This window comes from Drosophila subpulchrella, chromosome 3L, assembly GCF_014743375.2.
Source record: "Drosophila subpulchrella strain 33 F10 #4 breed RU33 chromosome 3L, RU_Dsub_v1.1 Primary Assembly, whole genome shotgun sequence".
In the NCBI taxonomy this organism is placed as follows: Eukaryota; Metazoa; Arthropoda; class Insecta; order Diptera; family Drosophilidae; genus Drosophila; species Drosophila subpulchrella.
Genome location: NC_050612.1, coordinates 18,105,865 through 18,129,049, shown reverse-complemented (window position 1 = coordinate 18,129,049; position 23,185 = coordinate 18,105,865). Strand labels below are relative to the sequence as shown.

The window sequence follows — 23,185 nt, the reverse complement described above, 5'->3', positions numbered from 1 at the left end:
ACTTGATTTAATGCCAGTGCAGCGAGCAGAATACAATATATTGGCAGGTTGTTCTCCAAAGTGCGCTGGCTTAAAAGCTCTTAACTCGACTTCAGTTCAATCGTATCCAAATAAATCAACAACAGCCGCACCACGAAAAAATACACCCAAGGCGCACACAAAAGTCTTACATTTGTTCCCCGACAAATGAATGGTGGGAAACCGAGTTGTCAAGTTCTGTAGCCTTTCAAAGTTAAATGCAGATGGGATTTGGGAAGGATTCTATTTAATTAGAGCATTTTATAATTTTTTAGAACCACTCATAAAATATTTTTGATCCTCCAATCCATGTCAAACGTGACAGCTACTTACGGACACCTCTTAAAATCAGGAAATGCTAAAAGTGTAAATTTTAATTTATAAATTTAATTTTGTGTCATTTATTGAAAAGGCATTTCAAGTTAATAATGTTATCAGTCAAAATAAAAAAAAACTATTTCGATACGATCTTAAAATGTTTGTAATACCTAGAGCACATGTGAATAAATACAAGTTATTTTGAAGGAAATAAAATTCATTTGGCATTTAACTTTAACGAACGAATTTAATGATTTTAAAAATTTGCCAAATGTTTTTGACAGTAATATTTAAATTTTTAATTGAAATTTAGTTTTCGGGCCCTTGATAACTTATATTCTTTTTTAATGGAATGAATAGGGTAATCCGCCTCAGACTGATAAAAATATTCCACCTGAGGGGTTCATTAATTAAAATTGTAGACATTCAAGAACGGGTAATGAGTTACCTGAATTACCTGTTGACAAATAAACTTCCTATTAAAATAAAACATATTTTTTATACAAACATTTTTTATTGACACTTTTTTAAGCACATTATCTTTGTGTAATTTAAATACTAAGCATAAATTAGAAAATATTCAGCTCGTTCCATGAGATGCTGTTTGTCAAACAAACGTAATTTAATTATGTATACTCGTATAATTACCCACATAGCACATTCACATCAACATTAACACACTCACATTTTAGCAATTCTGTTGACATATATACAGCTAAAACAAGGGAATATTTTTTTTAAAACGTCTTAATTCTAATTTCTTCCCTTACTTTTCCATTAAAACCCAGCCTCAGACACCCGCAGACTTTTATTGTGGCATTGACTCATCTGGTTTCATCTTTCGACGGGTGGCCTCGTAAAAAGTTTTTTATTTCACATTTTACGAGAGTCTTGGCTGACTGACTTACTTCTGGCTAAGCTGCTTACTTTATGCAAACCCGTCTAATTCCTTTTTAATTGCATAAATCGGTGTAATTGCTTAATTGGATAATTATTAAATATACCGCAGAAGCAACCATTATTTTACTTAAGATAAGGTCACATGTATTATTTAGTAGAAGTGCCATAATTAATTTATGTCTTATGGTAAAAGTTATGTTGGCAGTAAAATATACAAACACGTATTTGCAAATAATTATATTTAATTTTACATTGCAGTTTCGAACAATCATCAGTTTATATTATATTTTAATACGTTTTCTTGGAATAAAGCCTAGAAAATGAATATTGTTTCTTAATATCTTTTGTATTTAATTAAATGGGTCCTTCCACTCTTAATCCCTTCCCATATATTGCTAATATATCGTTGTGCGGTTATGGATTCTGGAAGAATCTTTCTATGAATCTAAAGAATCTATGCTATGTATGTAGACATATGTAATTAATACTGCTTAGTCTCAATTCATTATGTTTATCGCGGGTGTTCACATGTGTTGTGGTAGAAAATAATTATAAAATCTTGTAAATGCTTTATATACTTTGTATTACAATATATATTTAAATGTTTTTCTCCGTTTATTTGTTTAAAGGAAACTCTTACTTAAAGTGGGTTACAAATCAGTTTGCTGCATTGCACCGGATGATCTCCTTGCAGTGGTGCAAAAGGCCTCCTGCTGTTCGCTCAAACAAATAATCAAATTCTCCGGCGGACCTGTCACTTTGCCATTGGAATTACAGGATTTCTGTGTCACCGTGGTTCCGGTTTTCTCCGCTGTGGTGGTCGAGGATGTGGTGGTCGATGAATTGTTGTTACCAGCATTCTGTGGCAACAGCGGAGGCATCTGAGTATTGGTGGACTGACGGCGCTTGGAGCCACCCCTCTTTCTACTGCCCTGCTTGGTAAAAACACTGGGCTCCACCTGCAGTTGAGCGTTAATATCCTGTTTATTCATACAGGTGAAGGCCTTGAAGAAGCTCTTCCGGAAGTTCTCACTCAGGAAGGCATAGAGTATTGGATTCACTGCCGAATTGGAATAAACCAGAGCTCCCAAAAGCAGAAAGATGAGTATCTCCAGGCGGGATAGGTCCCTCTGAGCGGGATTCGAGTGAATTAAGGCCACCTAAGAGATCCCGAAATTAAAAACCCAAAATTGCTTTATAATTAGCTGTATCTAATTACCTGAGATATCCAGTGTGGAAGCCAACAAAATATGTATACACTAATTACCTATAGAATGATTAGAAAAGGAATGTACCAAAGAATTGTTTGGAAATTTCATGGGTGATTACCGTTAGAACCAGTCGGGTGACTTTACGATGAGCCCTCCTCTTCTCCTTGGATTTGGTGGCATGTTTGGGACCCACCGACTGCAGTTTCCTTATGACCAGATAGTAAAAGCTCAGGATAAAACACAGTGGTGTGGCGAATCCCAGGAAAAATGTGTAGAGTATGAAGGTAGTGCCCGAGTGCTTTTTATACGCATCTGGCCACATTATGTTGCAGGAGTAGTTGATGCCATCCTCCTGCTCCACGGTGCTGGCATACAGGATCACCGGTAGCATAAGGACCGCTGAGGTTGTCCAGGCAACCGCTGAGACTATCTTGGCTATATGAAGGGTTCGATATCGGGGTGAGGAGATAGGGTGGCACACCGCTATATACCGATCCGCAGACATGATGAGCAGGAATATCGATGAGGTGAACGAGGTAATCGAAGTGCTTACCATATAGGCCTTGCACATAAACTCCCCAAATCGCCAGCTGCATATTCGCATCGTATAAAGCAGAAATGGTATTCCAATTAGGAAACACTCATCTGCCACCGCCAGATTCAGGATATATATATTCGTAACCGTTTGCATTTTGGAAAAGCGAAGCACCACATAGATCACCAGAGTATTGCCAAATAATCCGATAATGCAAACAAATCCATAGAGCACCACGGTGAACAAATCAGCAAAGGAATTCCGGGTGGCAATGCAATGTTGATAGGTGGGCAAGTCGGTGCCATAAACAGGCTCCTCTGGCTGAATTGTGGAGCCAGCACTAATCCATCTTTGGTTCAGTTCCGTGGTAAATAAGCTCTCGTTTGTATTATACCAATTTGTGGTATTCACATATGAATCGGGGGTCATATCCCCGTTTGCAAACTGCAGGATGCCCATCATCAGCCACGTAAACATTTTTCACCTTTCCTGATATTTAAATTTAATAATTTTAATCAGTTTTCCCACGTTGCTGGCTTCCTCTCGTTATGATTTTGCATGTTGGCGGTCCTGCAAAACAAATTTCATTATTGCATAAAATATTTTCATACGTGTTTGTTTGTCTGCTTAATTATTCTAAATATTTAAGTTGCAACTTGCATATTGTGCTGGCCAAAATTGATTCGCTACAAATTGAAATGTTTTTGCACTACCATGAAAATGTTGTTTAAATTGTTAGATAAACCAGTGGCTAACTTAATCTAGTCAATTGGTTTTTTCACAGCCATTTGATATTTCCTCTTTTTATTTAATTGGAATTTAATTTAGTCAACAAGTTTTGAATGGCTATCGAATACTAATAGCAAAATGATTTTTTTTTGCTTTAGTCTTTGTTTTTTAGTTTCTTTTTCGAAAGTCACTTACTACAAAATATTTTTCGTTTGTCTTGAATCAGTCAAGTTGTGTTTGTAATGCCACTTCACATTCAGACACTTTGGCAACTTTGCTGGGACTTTTACTGGCTTTCATAGAAATCATCTTGGAAATTAAAAACTTTCTGAAACAGCTTGTAGAACAACGAAACTCGAGAAAAAGTATTTCTAAAATATGATATAAATCATTTGTTATTTGCTTCGGACCCTAAAGGTCAAACTCATTTGCACTGAAAAGTTGGAGACTTAAAAGTGAATTGCCTTAAATTTGATTTGTTGGGCAAGGGAAATTAACATTTAAATTTAAATTAAATTGCGCACAATTTGTCAAACAAACAAGAACCAACAACTTTTTAATATTACAACCACCCCCCTCTCTGTAAACTCTCTGCAAATAAATTAGGCATAAGGAAAAGCCGTGAATCATTTATGCAAATATCAGGTGAAAATATTTGCCTTTTCTAAATTCTGAACAGTTAAGCTATTCGGGGTCAGCAGTTGATCCTTATGGGTATGTGTTGGGAGATAGAGACTTTTAAGCCGCTTAGTTTGTGCATGCCTTCCGCATCAAAATATTGTTGACTTAGCCGAAACACATGTGGGGATTACAGCTCAAGTTGGCTTTCATCAGAATGTCTTTGTTCTCGATAAGCTAAATTAAAATCGCTGTGCATATAAGCTAGTTAATTCCAAAGTCATAAATCAAAATTTGGCCTAAGCTTTGCTGACAAGACTTCAGAAAACTAATCTTGGCTCACAATGTCGAATTTGAATGGCAAGATAAAATAGATTTTAATATGCTTAGAAATTAAATTGGCAATTCTTCTTAAATAATGGGAATATAAAGATTACAAATTATAGTTTGTAAAATTGCTTTTAAAGATTGTAGTTACACAATTTTAAATTTAATGTAGTTGCATACTTTAAGCACCTTCAGGCGTATTCAATCATGTGTGTTGATTTACCACAAATAAAATTATTTCCTACATTGCTTGTTACATTAAATTTAATGAATATTACAGTTTAATTGATATTTAATATGCAAGGCAATTAACAGTACTTTTTGGACATTCTTGTAACTTTAATAATCATTAAACTCAAACAAATATGTAATTTAGTTGATTGCCATTGTGTTCGGTTTCCCCAGCACATCGATATCCTCAATATTTGTGGGTCACAAATCGTTGCTAAGAGCAATTAAACATGGTCCATTGGATAGAAATAGTTCCAGGTTGCCGTGTTAGGTGAGAAGGATTTCAGTTGTGCAGTCAATTAGAGATATATTTGAAGTAAATTCAATGTACCTAAGAATACATTCTGAAATTGGGTGTCAGGGTAGAAAATTGAACATTCTTAATGCACATCGAATATAATAATTGGTTGCAGACGCTTGAACATTTACCATTTTAAATAATTAACTACAATTATTTTGTTTATGTAAAGGCCAACTACGTTGAAAATGTAGTCTTAAAAATGCATACTTTCTTTTGTTTTCCCTTTTTTTTGGTAGTATTATTGAAGCCATGTTAATTATAAAACAACAAGTAAAACGATTCCAAACAACTTTCCTGTACTTTCCTGAAAAAGCAGAATAAAATTTTAAGACTTAAAAATGCCTTGGCCACTTACATAACTTGGCCATAATTATACAGTCTTATCTTAGCCAAAGCCTCTATTTTGTATTTTAATATTCCTGTTCTCCGATATCTGAAGGTATTTATTTCGCAATATACCGCCGTGTCACGTGCCCTTGTTTGTTTGCACAAGGAATTAAATCCCAACCAAACGACAGGTGTAAATTCCCCCGGCAATCTCGCCCCAACGCAATCATCATCGTTGGCTCCTGAATTGTTGTTCGACATTTATTTTTGCTGTTGCTGTCTGGCGTTTATTGTTGCTGTAAGTGCAACTGTTATCGGTAAACCGCAGTGGAGGCACAAATCGCAAGATTGCCCGGGTTCCAAGGGTCCTCAGAAGGGGGAAATGGGGCAGCCGCATGTGCTGCAATTGTGTGTCTGGAATTCACTTGATGACAGCCAGCAGGCTGCTGAAAGTACTTCAAAGAAAGATGCTGACTTTTTTTTAAAAAGAATAGAACCGCAGTAAAAAAAGGAAAATGGCTAAACTTAAAAAATCCTAATTGTCCAAGTAATCATTTAAGAGCTCGTTTGTAACGAGAAAATCATTTTTTAAATATGCAAAGATGTGTATTTACTTTTTATCAAACTTCCCTTTTTTCCCAATTTTATTATCTTAACAAAACCTATACTCTTAAAAACTTTGATTAACCCTTTTGATTACTATCAAAATGTAGTAGAAAACATTAAATAATACATTCAATATAAATGGTCTACATATTCTTAGTTTCTTAATAAAAAAACTATTACCTATTTTAAAAACTTTAAATAGTCCTTTGATTACAATCAAAATTTAGTAGAAAGGATTATATATAAAATTCTACAAAAGTAGTCTACTTTTTCTTAAAAATTGGTTTTGTAATATACGTAACTTTTATTTTATTTGATTAAAAAATATTCTACAAATTAAATGGGTATTTTACAAATTTTCTCAAAAACTTCATTATTTTTGTTGATTAATCTTTTTAATTATGCCGTTTTCTCTTTTGCCACAAAAACAACATTAAAATAATTATATTCATTAATTTATTTTTAAATTGGTATTTGTATCTGTTGTGAAGAGCCTGGTTGTGTTGAGGTCTTAGCTGAGCTTGAGGTTATATGGCACCCAAAGGAAGGTGGCGAAGCCATCATCTGCTCATCGGTCCCTTGACCACATTTTGTCTGCTTTCCCTTACTTTCCCCCAATACACTGTATGTATCTCTGTGACTTTGTGTTTAAGGGTGTCTGTGTGTGTGTGCTTGTTTTTGTCCTGTGTGCGCTGCGGCATTTATTAAAAATTTATGCATTTTATGAGACCCCAAGACAAGGGTCTCAAATGCATTTCCTTCATAGCATTTTTTTGATGGACATGCGTTGAGATCCTAGACGATGTGAATACAGGTTATAAAAATCAGAATTTTTAGCTTAGAGAGCTTATTTGGTTAAGAAGTGCGATCATAAAAGACACAGCAAGCGGTCAATAAGAATCATAACGTTGATTTAAAGTCATCCATACTTTGGGGTACCCGTAGGATGTTATTGTTTTATCAAAGAAATTTTTTTCTATCTCTGATAAATCATATTGTATACTTTCTTTTAAACTAGTTTTCATTTTAAATTTTCTCTATTTAATAGAAATTAATTTTCCATTCAACATTACTTTATAACTTTTGCGCTCCCATAACGTGTCCTTATTGATCATTATCTTTGCCACCAAACACTCAGCGTTTTTGCCTAATTTACAAGAACAGCGCCGTTTGCCTGCGAATGTGGGCTTAATTAATTAAAACTTTATCAAAAGTTTACACAAGCCACAGTCGCTGAGAATTTACAAAGTGTGGCGGGTGTTCATGTGTTTGGATTATGTTACCACAGAGCAGGCCAAACAAGGCTCGTTACTGTGTGTATGGCCAAGAGGATAGCGGTTAAGGATCCACCAGGAAGGAGAAGAGTCGCCTGGCAGCCAACAGCTTGGCAAATGTTTAGCCGCTCGCTTTGGTTTCAAGAAGCGGCAACAAACACATTCCAAGTAATTCATGGGTGTGGGTTGGGGAAATTGGAAGGGGGCAGGAAAACGGACGACCCAGAGGCATGCGAAGAGCATAATTTTTGGGATAAACACCAAGTACAACATGCATACAAGCCAGTTCCAAACACATGTTTGCACTAGAAAAAATATTTATATCTTTAAATTTATAAAGTTCGAACTCTCGAATGTTTATGAGTACAGAAAACTGGTGCCTTTTTGTAGACTTTAATAATGTTAAAAAAATTGTTGAAAAATATTAAGGCTTACAGGGCGTATGAATAATTTTAGTAAGTAAAATCCTAAATTGTAAACTACTTTATAAACTTTAAACTCTACCGATTAAAGTTTGAAAATTTTAAACTAAATTTAATACATTTAAAATGTGAATTTTTTATTAAGCATAAGAAATAGTATCCAATTGTTACAAAATGTTGATTAATTTTGGCCAAAGCCTTCCCTTAATTACTTTTTATTTATTCATTCCAAATTTTTTCTTTCCAAAATTTTTTGAGTAAGCGTTGTATATATTTTTTCCATCTAAACATAAAACCATTGATCTATATGTACCTTTCTGCATTAATTATGGGAGATGTTAGTTCAAATAATATAGAGGCTTCCAAACGCTCGAAAGTAAAACTAATCTTAAATATAGTATTATTCAAATTTAGGGTTTCTAATAAGTTTCTCCAAAGTGTAAGAACTTTTCATGAAATAATAAAGCAACAAAGCGGAAACACAGTGTGTTTGGTGTCGTCTTTAATGACACTATCTCCGATCTGGGCCATACTTTTCCCGCAGTGTAAAACATACAGGCCTGCATGTGTATGTATGCAAATATGACTAGCAAATTTGCATGTGTACACAACACAAACCAAACACACTCACACACACGCCGGCAGGACCCGCACACACACACACACCCAAGCACACTTGGCATTGCCTCGTGTCAAGTGCACTTGGGGTGGGCAGAGGTCCTTGTTTTCGGATTGGTCCTGCGCTTGGATGGGGGCCTTTGTTTATGGACCCAGTGCCGAGCATAAAGTGCAACATAAACAAAACTCACTCACCTCAGCAGCCACTGAAATACAGCCAGCTCACTTGCACGATAACTCGGTTTTTCGGTGGCGTCGCACTTAATCTTTGGGACACATTTTTGGCTTTTGGCCACAGGTTGCCACTCACCTGACCTTTGGCCCCCAATGAAAACACACTAAAACATGTGTTGCATAACAAACATGGAGGCAACAACAACATCAACAAACACAGCCCCCGGAAACCGACAACAACAAGTGCAATTATAATCCCAGCGGCTTTTGTGTTTGAAGCGTTTCCATTTTGTTGCACCTGTTGGTTTTTGGGTTTGAGTAGCACCCACTAGAGAACCAAACAAAATGCGGGATAATCACCCTTTGTTACATTTTTAAAACAATTAAGCCGTGGGTGTGTACTTTTCAGCACTCGCCTAATACTTTCCTTTGTTTCACCATTTGTTGTAAATTAAACACTGCCACTATTTGTATATAACTACAGACAGAGCAAAATAAAAAAGGTCGAAAAGTGTTGCGTGGATTTGTGTATATTTGACATAAAATATGGATAAATAAATTACAGATTGAGTACTCAGCCGAAAAATAAATATTTTTAGGCACATTAGTTGTTTGCCTGGTAAATGGGTAATAAAATAAACATTTGTTTTTATGGCAATTGAAAATTTCTCTATAACTAGTCTTATCTTTAAATCCTTAGAGTGTGTAGAGGAGACTGTGCAATTTCGTTATAGGTCATATAAAACTGCAGAATATTTTCCTGGTTTGGTTTTAAAATATCTAAAAACTACCTTGCCTTTGTCGAATTTGCCTTTTTATTTCAGCCCACCTTGCCATAAACTGGCATTTCCGCCTACTAAATGACTGTCTGCTGATTCTCCTTTTGCGGTCAGTCGTCCTTCGAGTGTCCACACACTCAGGATCCGGAACAAAAAACCACCCGAATGCGGTTGGATGTTGCTCACACATTGGGCTCAATTATGCCGGGTGTCTATTGTGAACCCATCTGGGGAAATAATGGCATCCAGTCTCTCCGTGCGGTTATTTCCCGGGACCCTCCATTGGGTTCCTTTTTTTTATTTACGGCAACCAGGGCCCTTCAGGACACTCTATTTGCTCTATTCCCTTCATTTGTCAGGAGTGGAAGCGGATGAAAGGCAACACTGGCTGCCCTTTAGTACACATATTTGCACCTGTGCGGAGCGAAAAAGCCAGGTGGTGGAGCCTCCCAGTTTGTGTTGCCTTTGATGTGGTCCCCTGCTGTTGCTGATGCTCCTCTGGTTGCCTCTGGTTTTTGTGGCCTCAACTGCAGGCGGCTGGCCAAAAACTGAAATCTGCCACCGCTTTTCCACTCTGTTTCCCATCCCATGTAGCTTTGTTCATTGTTCTGCCGCACCCTCGGTTCTACAGCCCCCGATTTATTCTTTTTTCGCTGGATTCAATGGAGCTTTCGAAAATGTTTGACAATTGCATGCTAAACGTTTTTACTGATTTGTCACAGGATATGGAGAGTGTTAAGGATAGCTTCAAAGTCTGCGGAAATGTTGGAAAAATATTTGCACAAAATCATCCAGTTCGTTAGCAGCTTAAGGATTTCCACAAATATAATGGCTTTATTTTTAATCCATGTTTTGTAAGAAATAAGTAATATCGGATTGACTAAAAATATTTTAAAGATTGGCTTTATATACGGCCTTTTTTCTTAGTCTCCTTAAAAAACCAACATTACAAATTGTTATAATACAAATAATTTTGATTCTCTTTTTTAGCTATACCCCCAACTGAAATATTTCTAGAACTTATAAAATAAATCCCCCACTTAACATTATTGCCATTTAGGTTACCAAATCACGGATCTAATTTTTTTCTAACTGCAGGATGAGCAGCACACATTGCCCTAAGCCCGCTTAAGGAAATTATAAAAAAGAATTAAATTCTTTCCATTCCTTTTTTTTTATTTCCAGCGACACTCTTTCCGTAAGCGGTTTAGTCCTAAGCCGCCTAAATTTCCCTCAAATGTGTCCCACAATTTAAAGCTCATAAGAAAGGGCGATTTGAGGCGAAAATCGGTTTATCAAATATGGGTTTTCATAGCTTCCGCGGGTAATCCTTTCGCTAATCCAATTTGCTGTAGTCCCTGGCAATCAATTTGGCTAAAGTTCAGACCTCATTGAATGGCTTAGAGCGCTTAACACTTACGCAGCCTCCCAATGTGCAATTTATGGAGCACTCCCCCCATTCCTACCCCTCAAAACATACTCTGCAATTTGCATAAATTAGCACCAAAATATAGTACCGCCCCCGCAGCCTCTGATTCGATGTGTTTATTGTTCGCTGGTGGATGCACTCATTACCAATGTGTTCGCATGGGAACGCTTCGATAGTTCCGCTGGCAAATTTAACATAATTTTGAAGAGACCATTGACAATAATTGGCTGTATTTGGGGGGAGTTGAGGGGGATCGTTTTGGGCTCGGGGTGAATGTACGGATTATGTTGCATATGTTGTGGGCGAACGAATCTATGCCATGCCACCAGGCACGCAGGATTTACACTAATTGGGAGGCAATCGAAAATCCGTTGTTACTGCCGTTGCCTCGCCGGCTTTTTGGGAATTATTTCGTGTTAAATATCGACGCCTTTTTGGTTTTTAGCCACGGGATTGCGGCATTTATGTGCTGGGAAATATTGCTACAAATTTTCCATATTTTATTTAAAATTAAATTTCAGCCTTCAAAAGGAAACTTAAATGTAATTTAAAAACTAAGAGTAGTTGAAAGAAAATTTTATTTGCACTTTGATCATAAAATGTCCACGTTTAATGGATGAAAATTCCTTGCCAACCTACTAATCAATATCACTCATACGCCCTGTTCGCCCTTCAATTATATTTTCCAAATAGGACTGTTCTTCTGAGTTATTTGTTAGTTAACTTAAGAGTAGTTAAGTTAAGCTTTTAGTTTTCCGCATTTTTAAGATATAATTTGATTGAAAAATTGTGAAACCAATTAACTAGACGTCAGTTTTCTCTTCTGTGAAATATTTTTAGTGCAACTCTCTGGGCTTTTAAAAGTTTATTGAAATTTAATTTCATAAGAGTATGATTAAATTCCGTTCGAATTTACCCCATTTAACAGATTGAATATCCTCACCAACTAATCGTACCAATCAACATCACTTATACGCCCTGTTTGCCCTCCAATTGAATACTCTTCCTGAAACTCTCTTTCTTGGCTATTTGCTTTTCACTCGAGGGCCATCGCAGTGACCTTTGACTTCAACCGAAGTTCTCCGTTCATTTAATCATACAAACGCCGTTGTCATCATCAGCAAATGCCATTACCTAGGTAAATAATATCAATGGAGATGTCGCTATTTCCCAAGGGCTAGGAAAAAAACGAAGCTGAAGGGGATTTCTCCAGGCACTTGCCACTTTTGATGCGCCCGACGTGTTGATTGCCACCAACTCGCTGACCAACGATAAAAATAAATAAATAAATCGTCAAAAAGAAATCGGAGAAAAATGGATAAATCTGTTTTGAAAAGGAAAACAAATCAAGCAAATGGCAAAAAGGCAAATGGTCAATTGACCCATTCGTGTTGTTAGACTTTCTTTCTGCTCGATTCGAAGTGCAATTAGCTGCTTGAATAGCCAATTAATTGTAGTTTTTCCTAATTGTTTTTGTTTTTCCAGCTACCATGCCATTTTGTCGTCAACAATTTCTATGCACTTGCTCAATAATCCCTATTATTTATTTAATTGGTTTAGTAGTTGGGAAACTTAAACCTTGAAAGAAGAAAACGATTTACTTAATACAATTTGAGCGCTTCTGAAAGTTCAATAGCATCAGCATCAATTTATTATAAAGTAAGTTGTTTTTTCTACCAGTTCATTTTGTCTAAGGAACATTTTGAACTTAAAAAGTTTTAGAAAAAACAATATTCCGAATCAAAATATATTTTAAAATCAGTTTAAAGTTACTAAACTTACATTAGGGTATTACATAGTTCGACAATTTTTCTTTTTCTGTGTTCTCCCCGTTTTTCATTTTGTTTACAAAATTTGCCAATTCTGCATTTTAGTGCGTCTTGTTATTTCTGCTGGTGTTTTTCCTTTTTAGCTCGTTTTGCTCAAAATTCTTCTGGCCTTTTGCTCATTGAAGTGTTTGCAATGCTCTTTTTTCGCATCCACGGCCAACAGAATTGCCGTTTCTGTTGTTGATTCTCAATTTTATGAGTTCAATTAACCAGAAGCCATGAAAATAATAAAAATGATGAACTTTTGCCAATTTCATCTGATTGCTTTATAACCGCTTGGCTTTGGAGAGTGAGTGGAATTTTACACCCAGCAGCTGTGTGACCTAGACAAGTCCTCGGATAATATATATAGTTTCTATATCTGGCCCATTGTGCCGGCTCCCAATTAACACTAAATCATGCTCTTTATTAATTATATACCCGATTATGCTGGCATAGACGTCATTAAATATTCTATCATATCAGCTTTGGGTGGAAATCCAATCAATAAGGCCAGATATTGATTGAAGGACGTTTGGAGGGTCCAAGGTTGAGGGGTTGGCCTAGTGTCAATTGGGCAATCATTCATTTCATCATTGCCATCAACGCCGCTAATTGAATTGCGAAATCGAATCGGATGCGTAACGAAATCGATCGCTGCCGACTCACATGCAAAATCATTATTCAAATGGAGTGAAAACTTCAACAGAATTATTGACGCGGGCATTACTTTGTCTAATCATGGAGTTTACTGGGGATTGGTTATTGATTGATTTACTGACTTGCAGTTTCAGTCAATTAGTGTAATGGATAACTTGGCTGAGGGAAATTGTGTTATCTGAACCTTTTTAAAGGAGAAAACTAAGCAGGATATTAAAATTAAAATCAATTTATCACCAACCCGAAAGCAATGGTTAGGCTCCTTCAGCAATGTTTTGATAAACCTTCACGCTTTTTGGGACCTATTGATTATAATATTCGAATTCATTAAGGAAGATGACTATTATTCATTTACTGCATACATTTAGACACCTAAAATGTGATTACATCCTAGTGACTTGTGTTGCATCCCTAAAAATATTTTTATTAATATTAAATTAACTGGGTCGACTTCAGCTTCCTTTATATTCGTATTCCCATTACATTAATAACCAAGTCCGCTCTAACAACATTGTTATATTACCCATCCTTTGATAACTTTATGCCCCAGCTGCGACATTGAGTGAGCCCCCAGACTAATCATTTTCGTATATACTTGGCCATCATTATCTACTGTAAGCCATTGTTGTTTTTGTTTCGGGTGTGACTAACACTTTTGTTTTAGTTGTGTTTTCCTGCCGCCGGTGGCATTGTTATCGTCGCTGCTCTTTTGTCGTCATTAACGTCAGTGCGGCCTTGTTTAATTTGAACATTAATCATGGTCTGACTCTTGACGGGGGGCCAAAACTGTAGGGCCGCAGGGAAAACTCTTGCAATATTGCAGCATGAGAAAGTTGCACCTTTAATGAAGACAGGCAGGTTCTTCTATTATTAGTTTTCCCTTCAGACTTGAGTTGCACATGCGCAGTTTTCCGATAGCCATAACGAAAAAATGGATGGGATTTCTGTGGTGGCAAGTGCCAACATTCTGATGTGTTGCAAAACTTTGACTTGCTCCTTGTGCTTTTTCATTACGGTCCAGAACTCATTCTTTTTTATCATTTGCTTTTTGCCCATATATGCATTTATTTGTAAAGAGGATATATGCATAGATTTTAATAAAATTGTATGGGTTACTTGAAATAAAAAAGTTCGTTTTTATTTTGTGTAACTACATTTATAATTATACAAAGGCTGTAGCATTTTTTTTTAGAGGGAAACATTTATTTCAAAGGTAAAAATTAATATGTTTTATTTTATAACAGTCGAATAAGTTCAACTAATCTAATCTTTTGTTTAATGTATGCTATAAATAATTTTACCGAATCATTTTTTATTAAATTTTATATAAATATTTTAGTATTTTAAGGTACGAGTCAGCAATTAAAAATGTTTGTCCGTTGCTTTGCAAGGTACATTTACTTACGTTACCATTAATGTAACTTTATAATGTCATAAGAAAATTATTACCTTCCTAATCCAATTCAGTTTTAAATTGTATATATAAAATAATTGGAGTTGGGAATTTATTTTACTTTTTGACTTTTTACAACCATTTTTGTTAAGGTTTTAGTGGCGCCAAGCTAGCGCAATGAAAAATGGAATAACATTTTTCACATCCTGAACTTCGTTCCCTTCCTCTATCCAAACATCCAATCATCAGAAACTGCTGGTTCACATTAATTGACAGTCTTGCCATCAGTTGGCCCAGATGGAACCCTGACTAAGTCCTCATTAACTCATCTATCATGATGATGTGGGTGTTTAGACAGCGCCTCCCCTGCCTTGCTCCCATTCTCATTAATTCTCTTTATGTAGGCCACTGCAATCGGGGAAGGGAGAGACATTGCAGTTGGATATGATATCAGATTCCCATCCCTTACCCCTCATTGAATGCATTTCAATTTTCCTTTATCTCTAAAAAAAAAAAAGTACTAATTGCAGCAGATCTCTCTAATACACGTTCCTCTTATCAGGTTCGTTTTTTATTATTTTAATTTTTTACTTTTCACGGATAAGCTAAACATGACCCTCCGCTCGATTTAACCCCTTCTTAGTTTATGGGTCCTGTCCGTAATTAATTGCAAAAGTTTCCTCGTGTTCTGTCGTCTGATGCAGAACAAAAAGAGTTCAAAGTTGGTGCTGGAGGTCCTTACATCCGCAAGTGATGAGTAGTTAAAAACTGAATTGTCAATTATGATGAATAATTATTGGAAATTCTCTAATTAGCTCTACAAAACTTTAGCCGAGGGGTTGATCCTTGCGGAAACAGTGGTTTGTGTCATTTAATTAATTATTTGTAAAATGCGATGGAAAACTTTAACTTAGTCACTTCAGCTGGAAGTATGACATTGTAAAAGTTGGCAGGAAGCGTAATTACAAAAGTTTTAAATTGGGAAAAAAATAATTTTATTTGGTGCTTATAATGTTTTAACTTGGAGAGACACTGGTAAATTAAGAAAATAGTTAACATAAACATATTTCTAATATATTATGTTAAATAAACCACTTATACCTACTAAAGCTTTTACTGGCCCATCAATGTTTTATTTTTATTTACCAAAACAGGAAACAAAGTAATAAAATAATAAATGTAAATGTATATTTTGTAAGAGCCTCTCTGGCATTAGATATTCTTCCTGCTCGTTATGCTTTGTTATCCAATTGAAAAGGAAAACAAAGTGATTTTTACACTTTTAATAGAAACTCGGATTTGAGATGTTACAAAGGGCGCATCTTTCGGAAAGCACTCACTTTAAAGATGAGTTCGTGGCAATCCCCTTGGGCTTTGACTAATTTCCGAGGAATTCTTGTGCATCCTTGGCCATCAATTTGCAGGCACCGGCTGAGCAGGAGCCACATCAGCATCTCTGGCACTTGTTCCGCCATTTGAATCCGGAGCTCATCCCTTCCACTTGCTGGTGTCCTTGTTCTGGGTTAACTCGGATCCTTTGAGTCGAGAGGAAATGCTATCATTTGGTGGCTGTCATCGTTGTTTTCGTTGTTGCCGCTGTCTGTTTGCCTGACGCCGACGAAAGGTTAAGGCATGCATCGCTTCCATCAAATTAGACGCATTTTCGACGCGCTTTGTCTGTCTGACCCTCTCTCTCTAGCCAAGTTGCCCCGTCTCTCTCTTCCCAACTGCTTCCGTCTCTTTCCCCCGCCCTGCCATTTCGCACACTTCCCTTCTCTCTTTGGCAATTTTCGAGCTGACGCCGCTGTGCCTTTACGTTTTATCACTTCATTTGCACTGAAATGTCAATGTCTGGCTCACTCCATCCCTTTCTTTTTCCTATACCTTTTACTTAGACTGTTCCCATTTTCACTTTTTCAATGGTTCTCAATAAAAAGTGGGTGCTCTTTTAATTTCTTCTTTTCTCCTCTTTTTTTTTGCAAAAATAATAGAAAAACTGGTGTCTGATATCAACTCTTAAAAAATGTAGTTGAATTAATCTAAATTTTTTCTATGAATGTGAAAAAATCAAAAAGCATTTCTAAACTGAAATCAAATAAAATTCCTATTGAATAAATAAAATAAAATATTTTTAGAAATTTGTCCTTTTCTTAAATTCTGTGAAGCTTAAAAGATGATAACTAATTGCAAAACACAGAAAGAGACAATTTTTTAAAACAAAGTACAAAAGTATATAAAATCTATGTATTCATTCTACATACAACATTTTCCCTTGGAATAATTTGATTTAGTATTGAAATTTACTAGATTTATTTTTTTTATAGGGGAAATCTAGAAAATTAGAGCCATTCCAACCTCTATGTTGAAATCAATATTCTACTTCAAAGATATTTTAAAGATTGTACTATTTTATAGGGCATTTGTGTTATATTTCAAAGAAATTGAATTAATTGTACTCTTTATAGGGATATACATGTTCTACTTTTATGATATTTATTAGATTGTTCTTTCTTAAAGGGGAAATTCAGAGAGTTTGTTATCCAAACCTCGGCTTATATTTATTTTTTATTTCCAAGAAATTGTATTGATTGTACATTTTATAACGAGAATCTAGAATGTTAGAGTAACCCGAACCTCGATTGATATCCCTGTTCTATTTCAAAGAGCATGGCCAAAAGGCAGGAAGGAAGCAGTTTTGTTGCAATGACGTGGGCGGTATTTTTTCGGTTGGTTGGATGGGTGGCTAAGTTCTGGGGAGGTGGTATTGGATCGGAGGGGCTGGCCTGTGTCCTGGTGCTAAAAGAAATCTGTCTGACAAATTACATGCCCCGAGTTGCGGAGTCGCAGCAGCAGCTGCTGAAATGCTTCGTTTGCTCCTCCCCCCACGTGACTTGCTCCTTTATTTTCGCCTGCTGTTTGCGTTGTCTTCTTCTTGCTCCACATTCGGACTCAAGCCATCAAACGATTGACTGAAGGATTGGGCCAGGGCACGTCATTCACTCAGTTGGTCCGTTAGCCGGCGAGTGCAACGGCCTTTTGATTGGGCTATATGGCCATGGGGGCGGTGAAAGTGGGAGTGGGAGTGGGAGGTCTCCCGCCTTTTAGGTGGATGGGTTCGGTTAGTTGGTTTCGGTTTTAGCGGACTTTACTTAGCTGGATGAGCTCATCCGCCGGGTTATCTTCTTTTTCGGCATGGGTTCTATTGGTGTGAAGGAGGGCAGAGGCTAACAGAGCTTGAGTTTCCTATTTAATCTATTTATAGGTATATTAAAGGGACTTCTTTAAAAAAGCTAATGCCTGTTTAGGTCATTTCAAAATATATATTTGTCTTAAGGCAGATGGAATGATGTGGATATATACATTTTTTCCAGTTTTAAAATCGAGTAAATTGTATTTATTGGTTAACCATTTTTTTAGAAAATTCTTTCTTATTCAGAACATTTCCCAACATCAATTAATCAACTTGTATCCATTTTAGTTTTGCATTTATTCTTAGCATATCGTTTCTGTGCATAACAATCCCTACCATTTTAATCTTGATTTTCCTAATTTGTCAAATTTTGCTTCATTTCCCGAAAATCCTTTCTGGTTTTCTGTGACTGCCACTGATGGTCAGCCCTTCTCAGTTTCCACATCATCGGAGAAAACAATTCCTCATTCCTCACCCCCTTGGCATCGCTTCTCAAAGAACCCCTTCTCACAGCACAAAACATTCAACAGTTACAAATTGCTATTCGCACAAAATTTCAGTTATCTGATAAATTTCATCGCACACAAATACAAACATTTGAACGTGGGTAATGGAAAACCCACACGGGGAAAAAAATATAATCGGTAATTTTAGATATTTATATTTGAAAAAATAATAAAAAATGTACAAATGTACTTAACAATATTTTTATGACTATGATTTTTAATAGATGTTTTCACACTTCTATTATTAAAATGAACCATTCAAAACTTATGAAAGTTGTTATATTGAGAAAGCCTAACTTTTCTGTAATAGTTGTTGTGGTGGGACTTAAGAATATATTTATAAATCTGAAGGCATTCTACAGAGGTTCCACATGAATTTATAACGGTGTACGAAAGGAACCCGTTCCAAATTGTATGGGTTCCCCGGGCCGTTGACGTTCCCCCATCGAAATTTTGCTTACCGCTTGAATTTATTGTGTCATCTAAGCACTCATCCTCTCGATTCCGATAAAATGGCACACCACGCACTTTTTGGGGTTCTCAAAATATTTGGCAAACGTTTCTGCAATTTCTCGTATTTCTCGCTAATGTTATTTTGCACTCTCTGTCTGATTTATTTGTGTAGAATTATTGTTTATTTTCCTAGCGTTTTGGCTGCTAATTTGCATTAGATGCAGGCAGCCATAAAACCCCCGGGGTTACGTATTTCCCGCCCAACTTTTTCAACTGTTTTCTCGTTACGTTTGTTTTTCGCACACGTTTATCAGAATTTAGTTTTTGGCGCTGGCGAAGTTTTTGTTGACTTTGCTTGGGGGTTTGCTCGTAGTTTTGGGTTCGGTTTTTATTTTTATTTCTGATTCAGTGGCTGAACTGCACGTTTCGGCATTGTTTTGCATACTGCGCGCCGCACTAGCCGGCGAATTTTGTTGTGGTGCATGCGAGTTTTCCGATGCGAGTTTTCCGACTGCAGAGTCGCTCGTTTCCACAAATTGCGCTCGGTGCTCGGCTTTCAGGTTCGTCGCCCGATTGGCCTGATGCCTGATGCGTGTTGCGGTCTGCTGCCGTTTTCCCAGCTGCAATTTCACTCGGATTAACAGTTGGTCGAAAAAGAGAGAGCGCGCGAGGATGAGGTACGTCTGCCGCCGAAACTTTCTCTCTTATACGAACTCTCACTTTCGTTGGCCAACAGTCGGCTGTTAGCTGGTGCAGCTCTGTTAGCGGTTTTGGCAGTAGCTTGTTGATTCTGTGGAGACTCCATATAGAGTTATAAGTTCTAAAAATCAGACAACATATATTAAAAATATCACATAATAAGAATAGGTATATACTTTTTAGGAAATGATTTTCTTATTTGCAAGGCTTACTTATCGTATACGTAATATTTTCAAGCATTTTGCATAAAAGAAAGTGTGCAAAATTGCTCAAAATACATATGGCCTAATATTTTTAAAGAAGATTTCAAACTATTTTTTAGTATTATTTTAAGTATCCTGTTTGAATGAACTATGAATTTTAAATGTATATTTTATTTAAATTTTTATATTTACGTGCGAAACAATAATATAAATCTACGAACACAATATTGCACTTTTATGCTCGCTTACTACCTAAATTATAAATGTTAATGAGAAATCGGTATTAGGACTGCCAATGAAATAATTGGTATTGCATGTTTACTCGTATTAGCTTGCATTTGCAAAGGCTTTGATTTCTGAATGATTATTCTGCTCCTAATTGCATGTACTTTACAGGTATCCGAATCCTTATAATTGAAATCTGAATTACCATGAGCCAGGGAATGAAAAACTAATGAGGTAAAATCAAATTAAGATCTAATTGATGCAAATATAAGCTGTTATGTAAAAATAATTACTGTTTTATAATTAGGGTTTATATTTAGTTATGTTAAGTTACCAACACAAATGTGCACACGGAGAAAAAAGGAAATTAAGACACAATTGTCTAATAATAATAAATCAGGATATAGTTGTATTAAATCAAGAGCACCTATAAGAGACAATAAAATCTAAAACCAATATAAAATGGCATTTAAGAACAATTTAGCACTTATCATTTTAACAATGCCTGAGGAAAACACTATATTTGTCTGGTGTTTTTTAGAAATCCTTAGAATTTTTCTCTTGCGCCGGTTTTTGCGCAAGTTTATGACAGCAAATATGTCTGGAATTTAATTTAAATTTGGAAGGTTATTGCATTTCAGATACTCATCTTTTAAAAACCTAATTTCCTCTTCAGTTTATAGGTAAATAAATCATTGCTCAGCAGTACCACCATTTGTCTTCGTTCCCATCTCTGAACCCAAACTTAAGTCGCCTCTGGCGCTAAAATCTAATTGCTCTGCACTTGGATAACTACCCACCTGGCCCAAACCAGGAATAAGCTCTCTACCTCTGCTAGTCATTAGGAGAATATCAAATTTTCAGTTTTTGTTCGCACTCAACTTGCAAAGAAATTGCTGAAATAATTTCCATGTGGAGCCAGTTAAAGTTTTCTTTTAGTAAAAAGTTCGACTTGGTTAGAGGAAAGTGAGAAAAAACCAGTGGCAAACATATTGAGGCGAATCCAAAGAGACGGGGATGGCGGAAAGAAAATCTCGGGGAAAGAGTGACACAGAAAATATGGCAACTGTCGACGTTCCTTGGAGTCGGGCTTTAGCCTGGCCTTTTGAGCAAAACTTTTAATCCTTCTGGTTGAACTTCCGACAGTTTGCTTTAAGCCTTTTCCGTTGACACTGAAAAGTGCCTTAAATTCGACCGAAATTGCGAGCTGTTTATTGTTTACCATTCCTCAAATCCTCAAAGTTTTAGCCAAAGCATAGTCCCCTCTGCGTGGTACGGAAAACTTTAAATTAAATGATCAACCATAGAAAAGTTTATATGTTTTAAATACCACTCAAGGGGGTTTTACAACCACAAAAAAAAGTTTCTATACTTCACTACTCATATTGTTAAAAGCACGTCAAAATAAGACTTAATCAGTAGAAATATTTTTTCAAAACACATCATATTAAAAAATACTTTGTTTTTATTTTTTATTATAATATGATTAAAAACTCTTTATTATAAAATTTCAAAAACTGACTTTTAAATCGTTAGCTAGCGCAATGGTGTTCAAAACTGTTTTTTCCTTTAGTTTTTCATATTCCTATGTTATTTTCGCAGCTGTTGCTAAAAAATGTGTAGCTTAATGCACATAATTGAATTTTAACAAGGCATTTTTACGCGTCCGGAGTAATTACTGCTGCTAAAAATCAGCTCATTAAAGTTTGCTTTGAAATCTCTCCCACAAGAATATTAAATCATTTTCGACTTTAAAGCAATTTCGGGTTGATTGAATTAAGTTAACCAAAACACAGACGACGTGGCTGGAAAAGTTTTGGGTGGTTTCTGCAGGGGCGTCTGGGAATGCAGACGCATGAGGACGACAGGACGACATTCTCGGTGAGGGTCAGTTTATCATTTTAAAACCCATTCCCTGGACCTTGTGGTGGTTGCTGGTGTTGTGCAAAACTTTTCGGTGGCAGGCAAAACTTTTCTTATAAATTTTGTTAATTTTTTCCTTTATATTTTCCCGCACGGTTGAATTTCCATATAAATACCAGCAATTTTCCGAAATTGATTTTCAACAAGCTTGGCTAAATTTTCAAGTGAGTTGGCAAAGTCGCGAGCCCCAATGAATTTTTAATGAACTCAGTTTTTGCGTACATGCAAATATATAGAGCTCCCAGTTCAGCTATTAGCTGTTGTAATTTCGGAATTTCATTACCCAGTTGGGCTCAATAAATAGTAAATTTGGTGTAATTTACACGCTCAGCAGTATCGCAAAAAATTATGCAAATGAAATGGTTTTCCAATCATTAAAACGATGTGGTGCAGCTATGGAGTTGGAACAAAACTAATTAATTAGGGTACTATCGATTAGAGCAGGTCATTAAATGAGAATATCCATGTTGTTGAGATAAGTTAGTTTTTTATTCATGTGCATGCGAAGTGGAATAAATACTATAAGTATACCCCTTTTATTCAAAGAATTTTCGATTCAATTTTTCTTCATTCAATGCTGTCATACTTATCCTCATCTATGGAAAATATAATTAGCTTTTTTAATGTAAGTGTTATGATTCTAAAAAAATCACACCATCCTTCTCCCCATTTGACACTTGAAATTATTTTCACATTAAATTTGTCCCATTCTTGCCAGTGCAAATTATGTCGGACGCAAATGATCAGAGCGTAAAATAAATGCCGCACATTAAAAATAATAATTACGCACAGAACATTAATTAATAGTTTGGACAGAAATCGCGCGTTTTTATGAGGGGTGTTATGAAATATGTATTTCGCATATTTAGTGCGTGTTTAGCGGGTATTTCTAGAGTTTTACGACGCCAATTAATAATTGAGTCATTAATCTAGCGTGCTGCTCTTTTTTCTAGTGCACCGGGTAATATCGTTTCCACCTGAATAACATTTAATTAGTCATAAATAATTGAGAACTTGGCTGAATTTAATTACCAGAAACATGGGCAAATCGCACTGCTCTAGTGTTTCGATTTCGTTGTCTGCGACCGTTTTAGCCTGTCAATCAAATGTGGGAACGTTGTCTCATCGTCGCATCGTTGGCAGTCAGATGAGGATGGATTGTGGCCGGGCCATATGGATAGATGGATGGCTGTGGTCGGGGAGGTGAGTGCGAATGCGTTCTATGTGGCGGATGCTATATGCCTCCGTCGTTGCTGTCAGAATGTGATTGACATGCACAAGTGAATCCCCCTCCACGCACTCTGTGAC

The 23,185-nt window shown here is 36.2% G+C and overlaps 1 protein-coding gene across 2 annotated transcripts; it reads right to left on the bottom strand.

Annotated features, from left to right (window-relative positions):
• Positions 1-871: 871 nt before the first annotated feature.
• Positions 872-19,259, bottom strand: LOC119553258 (somatostatin receptor type 2). 2 transcript variants are annotated; one of them, XM_037863546.1, is made up of 4 exons: positions 18,836-19,259; positions 2,566-3,552; positions 2,456-2,503; positions 872-2,396 (listed from the first exon to the last, which is right to left on the bottom strand). In XM_037863546.1, exons 2-4 carry the CDS (start codon positions 3,457-3,459, stop codon positions 1,887-1,889), a joined length of 1,452 nt encoding a protein of 483 aa, XP_037719474.1. In that variant the 5' UTR covers positions 3,460-3,552; positions 18,836-19,259; the 3' UTR covers positions 872-1,886. The 2 variants fall into 2 exon arrangements, with proteins under 2 accessions (XP_037719474.1, XP_037719475.1); XM_037863547.1 differs by lacking the exon at positions 18,836-19,259 and adding an exon at positions 16,019-16,089.
• Positions 19,260-23,185: the final 3,926 nt, after the last annotated feature.

Excerpts from the sequence above, each read along its gene's own strand:
- LOC119553258 (XM_037863546.1), bottom strand. The coding sequence starts at position 3,459 with ATGTTTACGTGGCTGATGATGGGCATCCTGCAGTTTGCAAACGGGGAT. Across the intron at positions 2,504-2,565 it reads TCACCCGACTGGTTCTAACG|GTAATTAGTGTATACATATT; the intron begins GTAATCACCCAT and ends ATCATTCTATAG. Across the intron at positions 2,397-2,455 it reads TTCCACACTGGATATCTCAG|GTGGCCTTAATTCACTCGAA; the intron begins GTAATTAGATAC and ends GGGATCTCTTAG.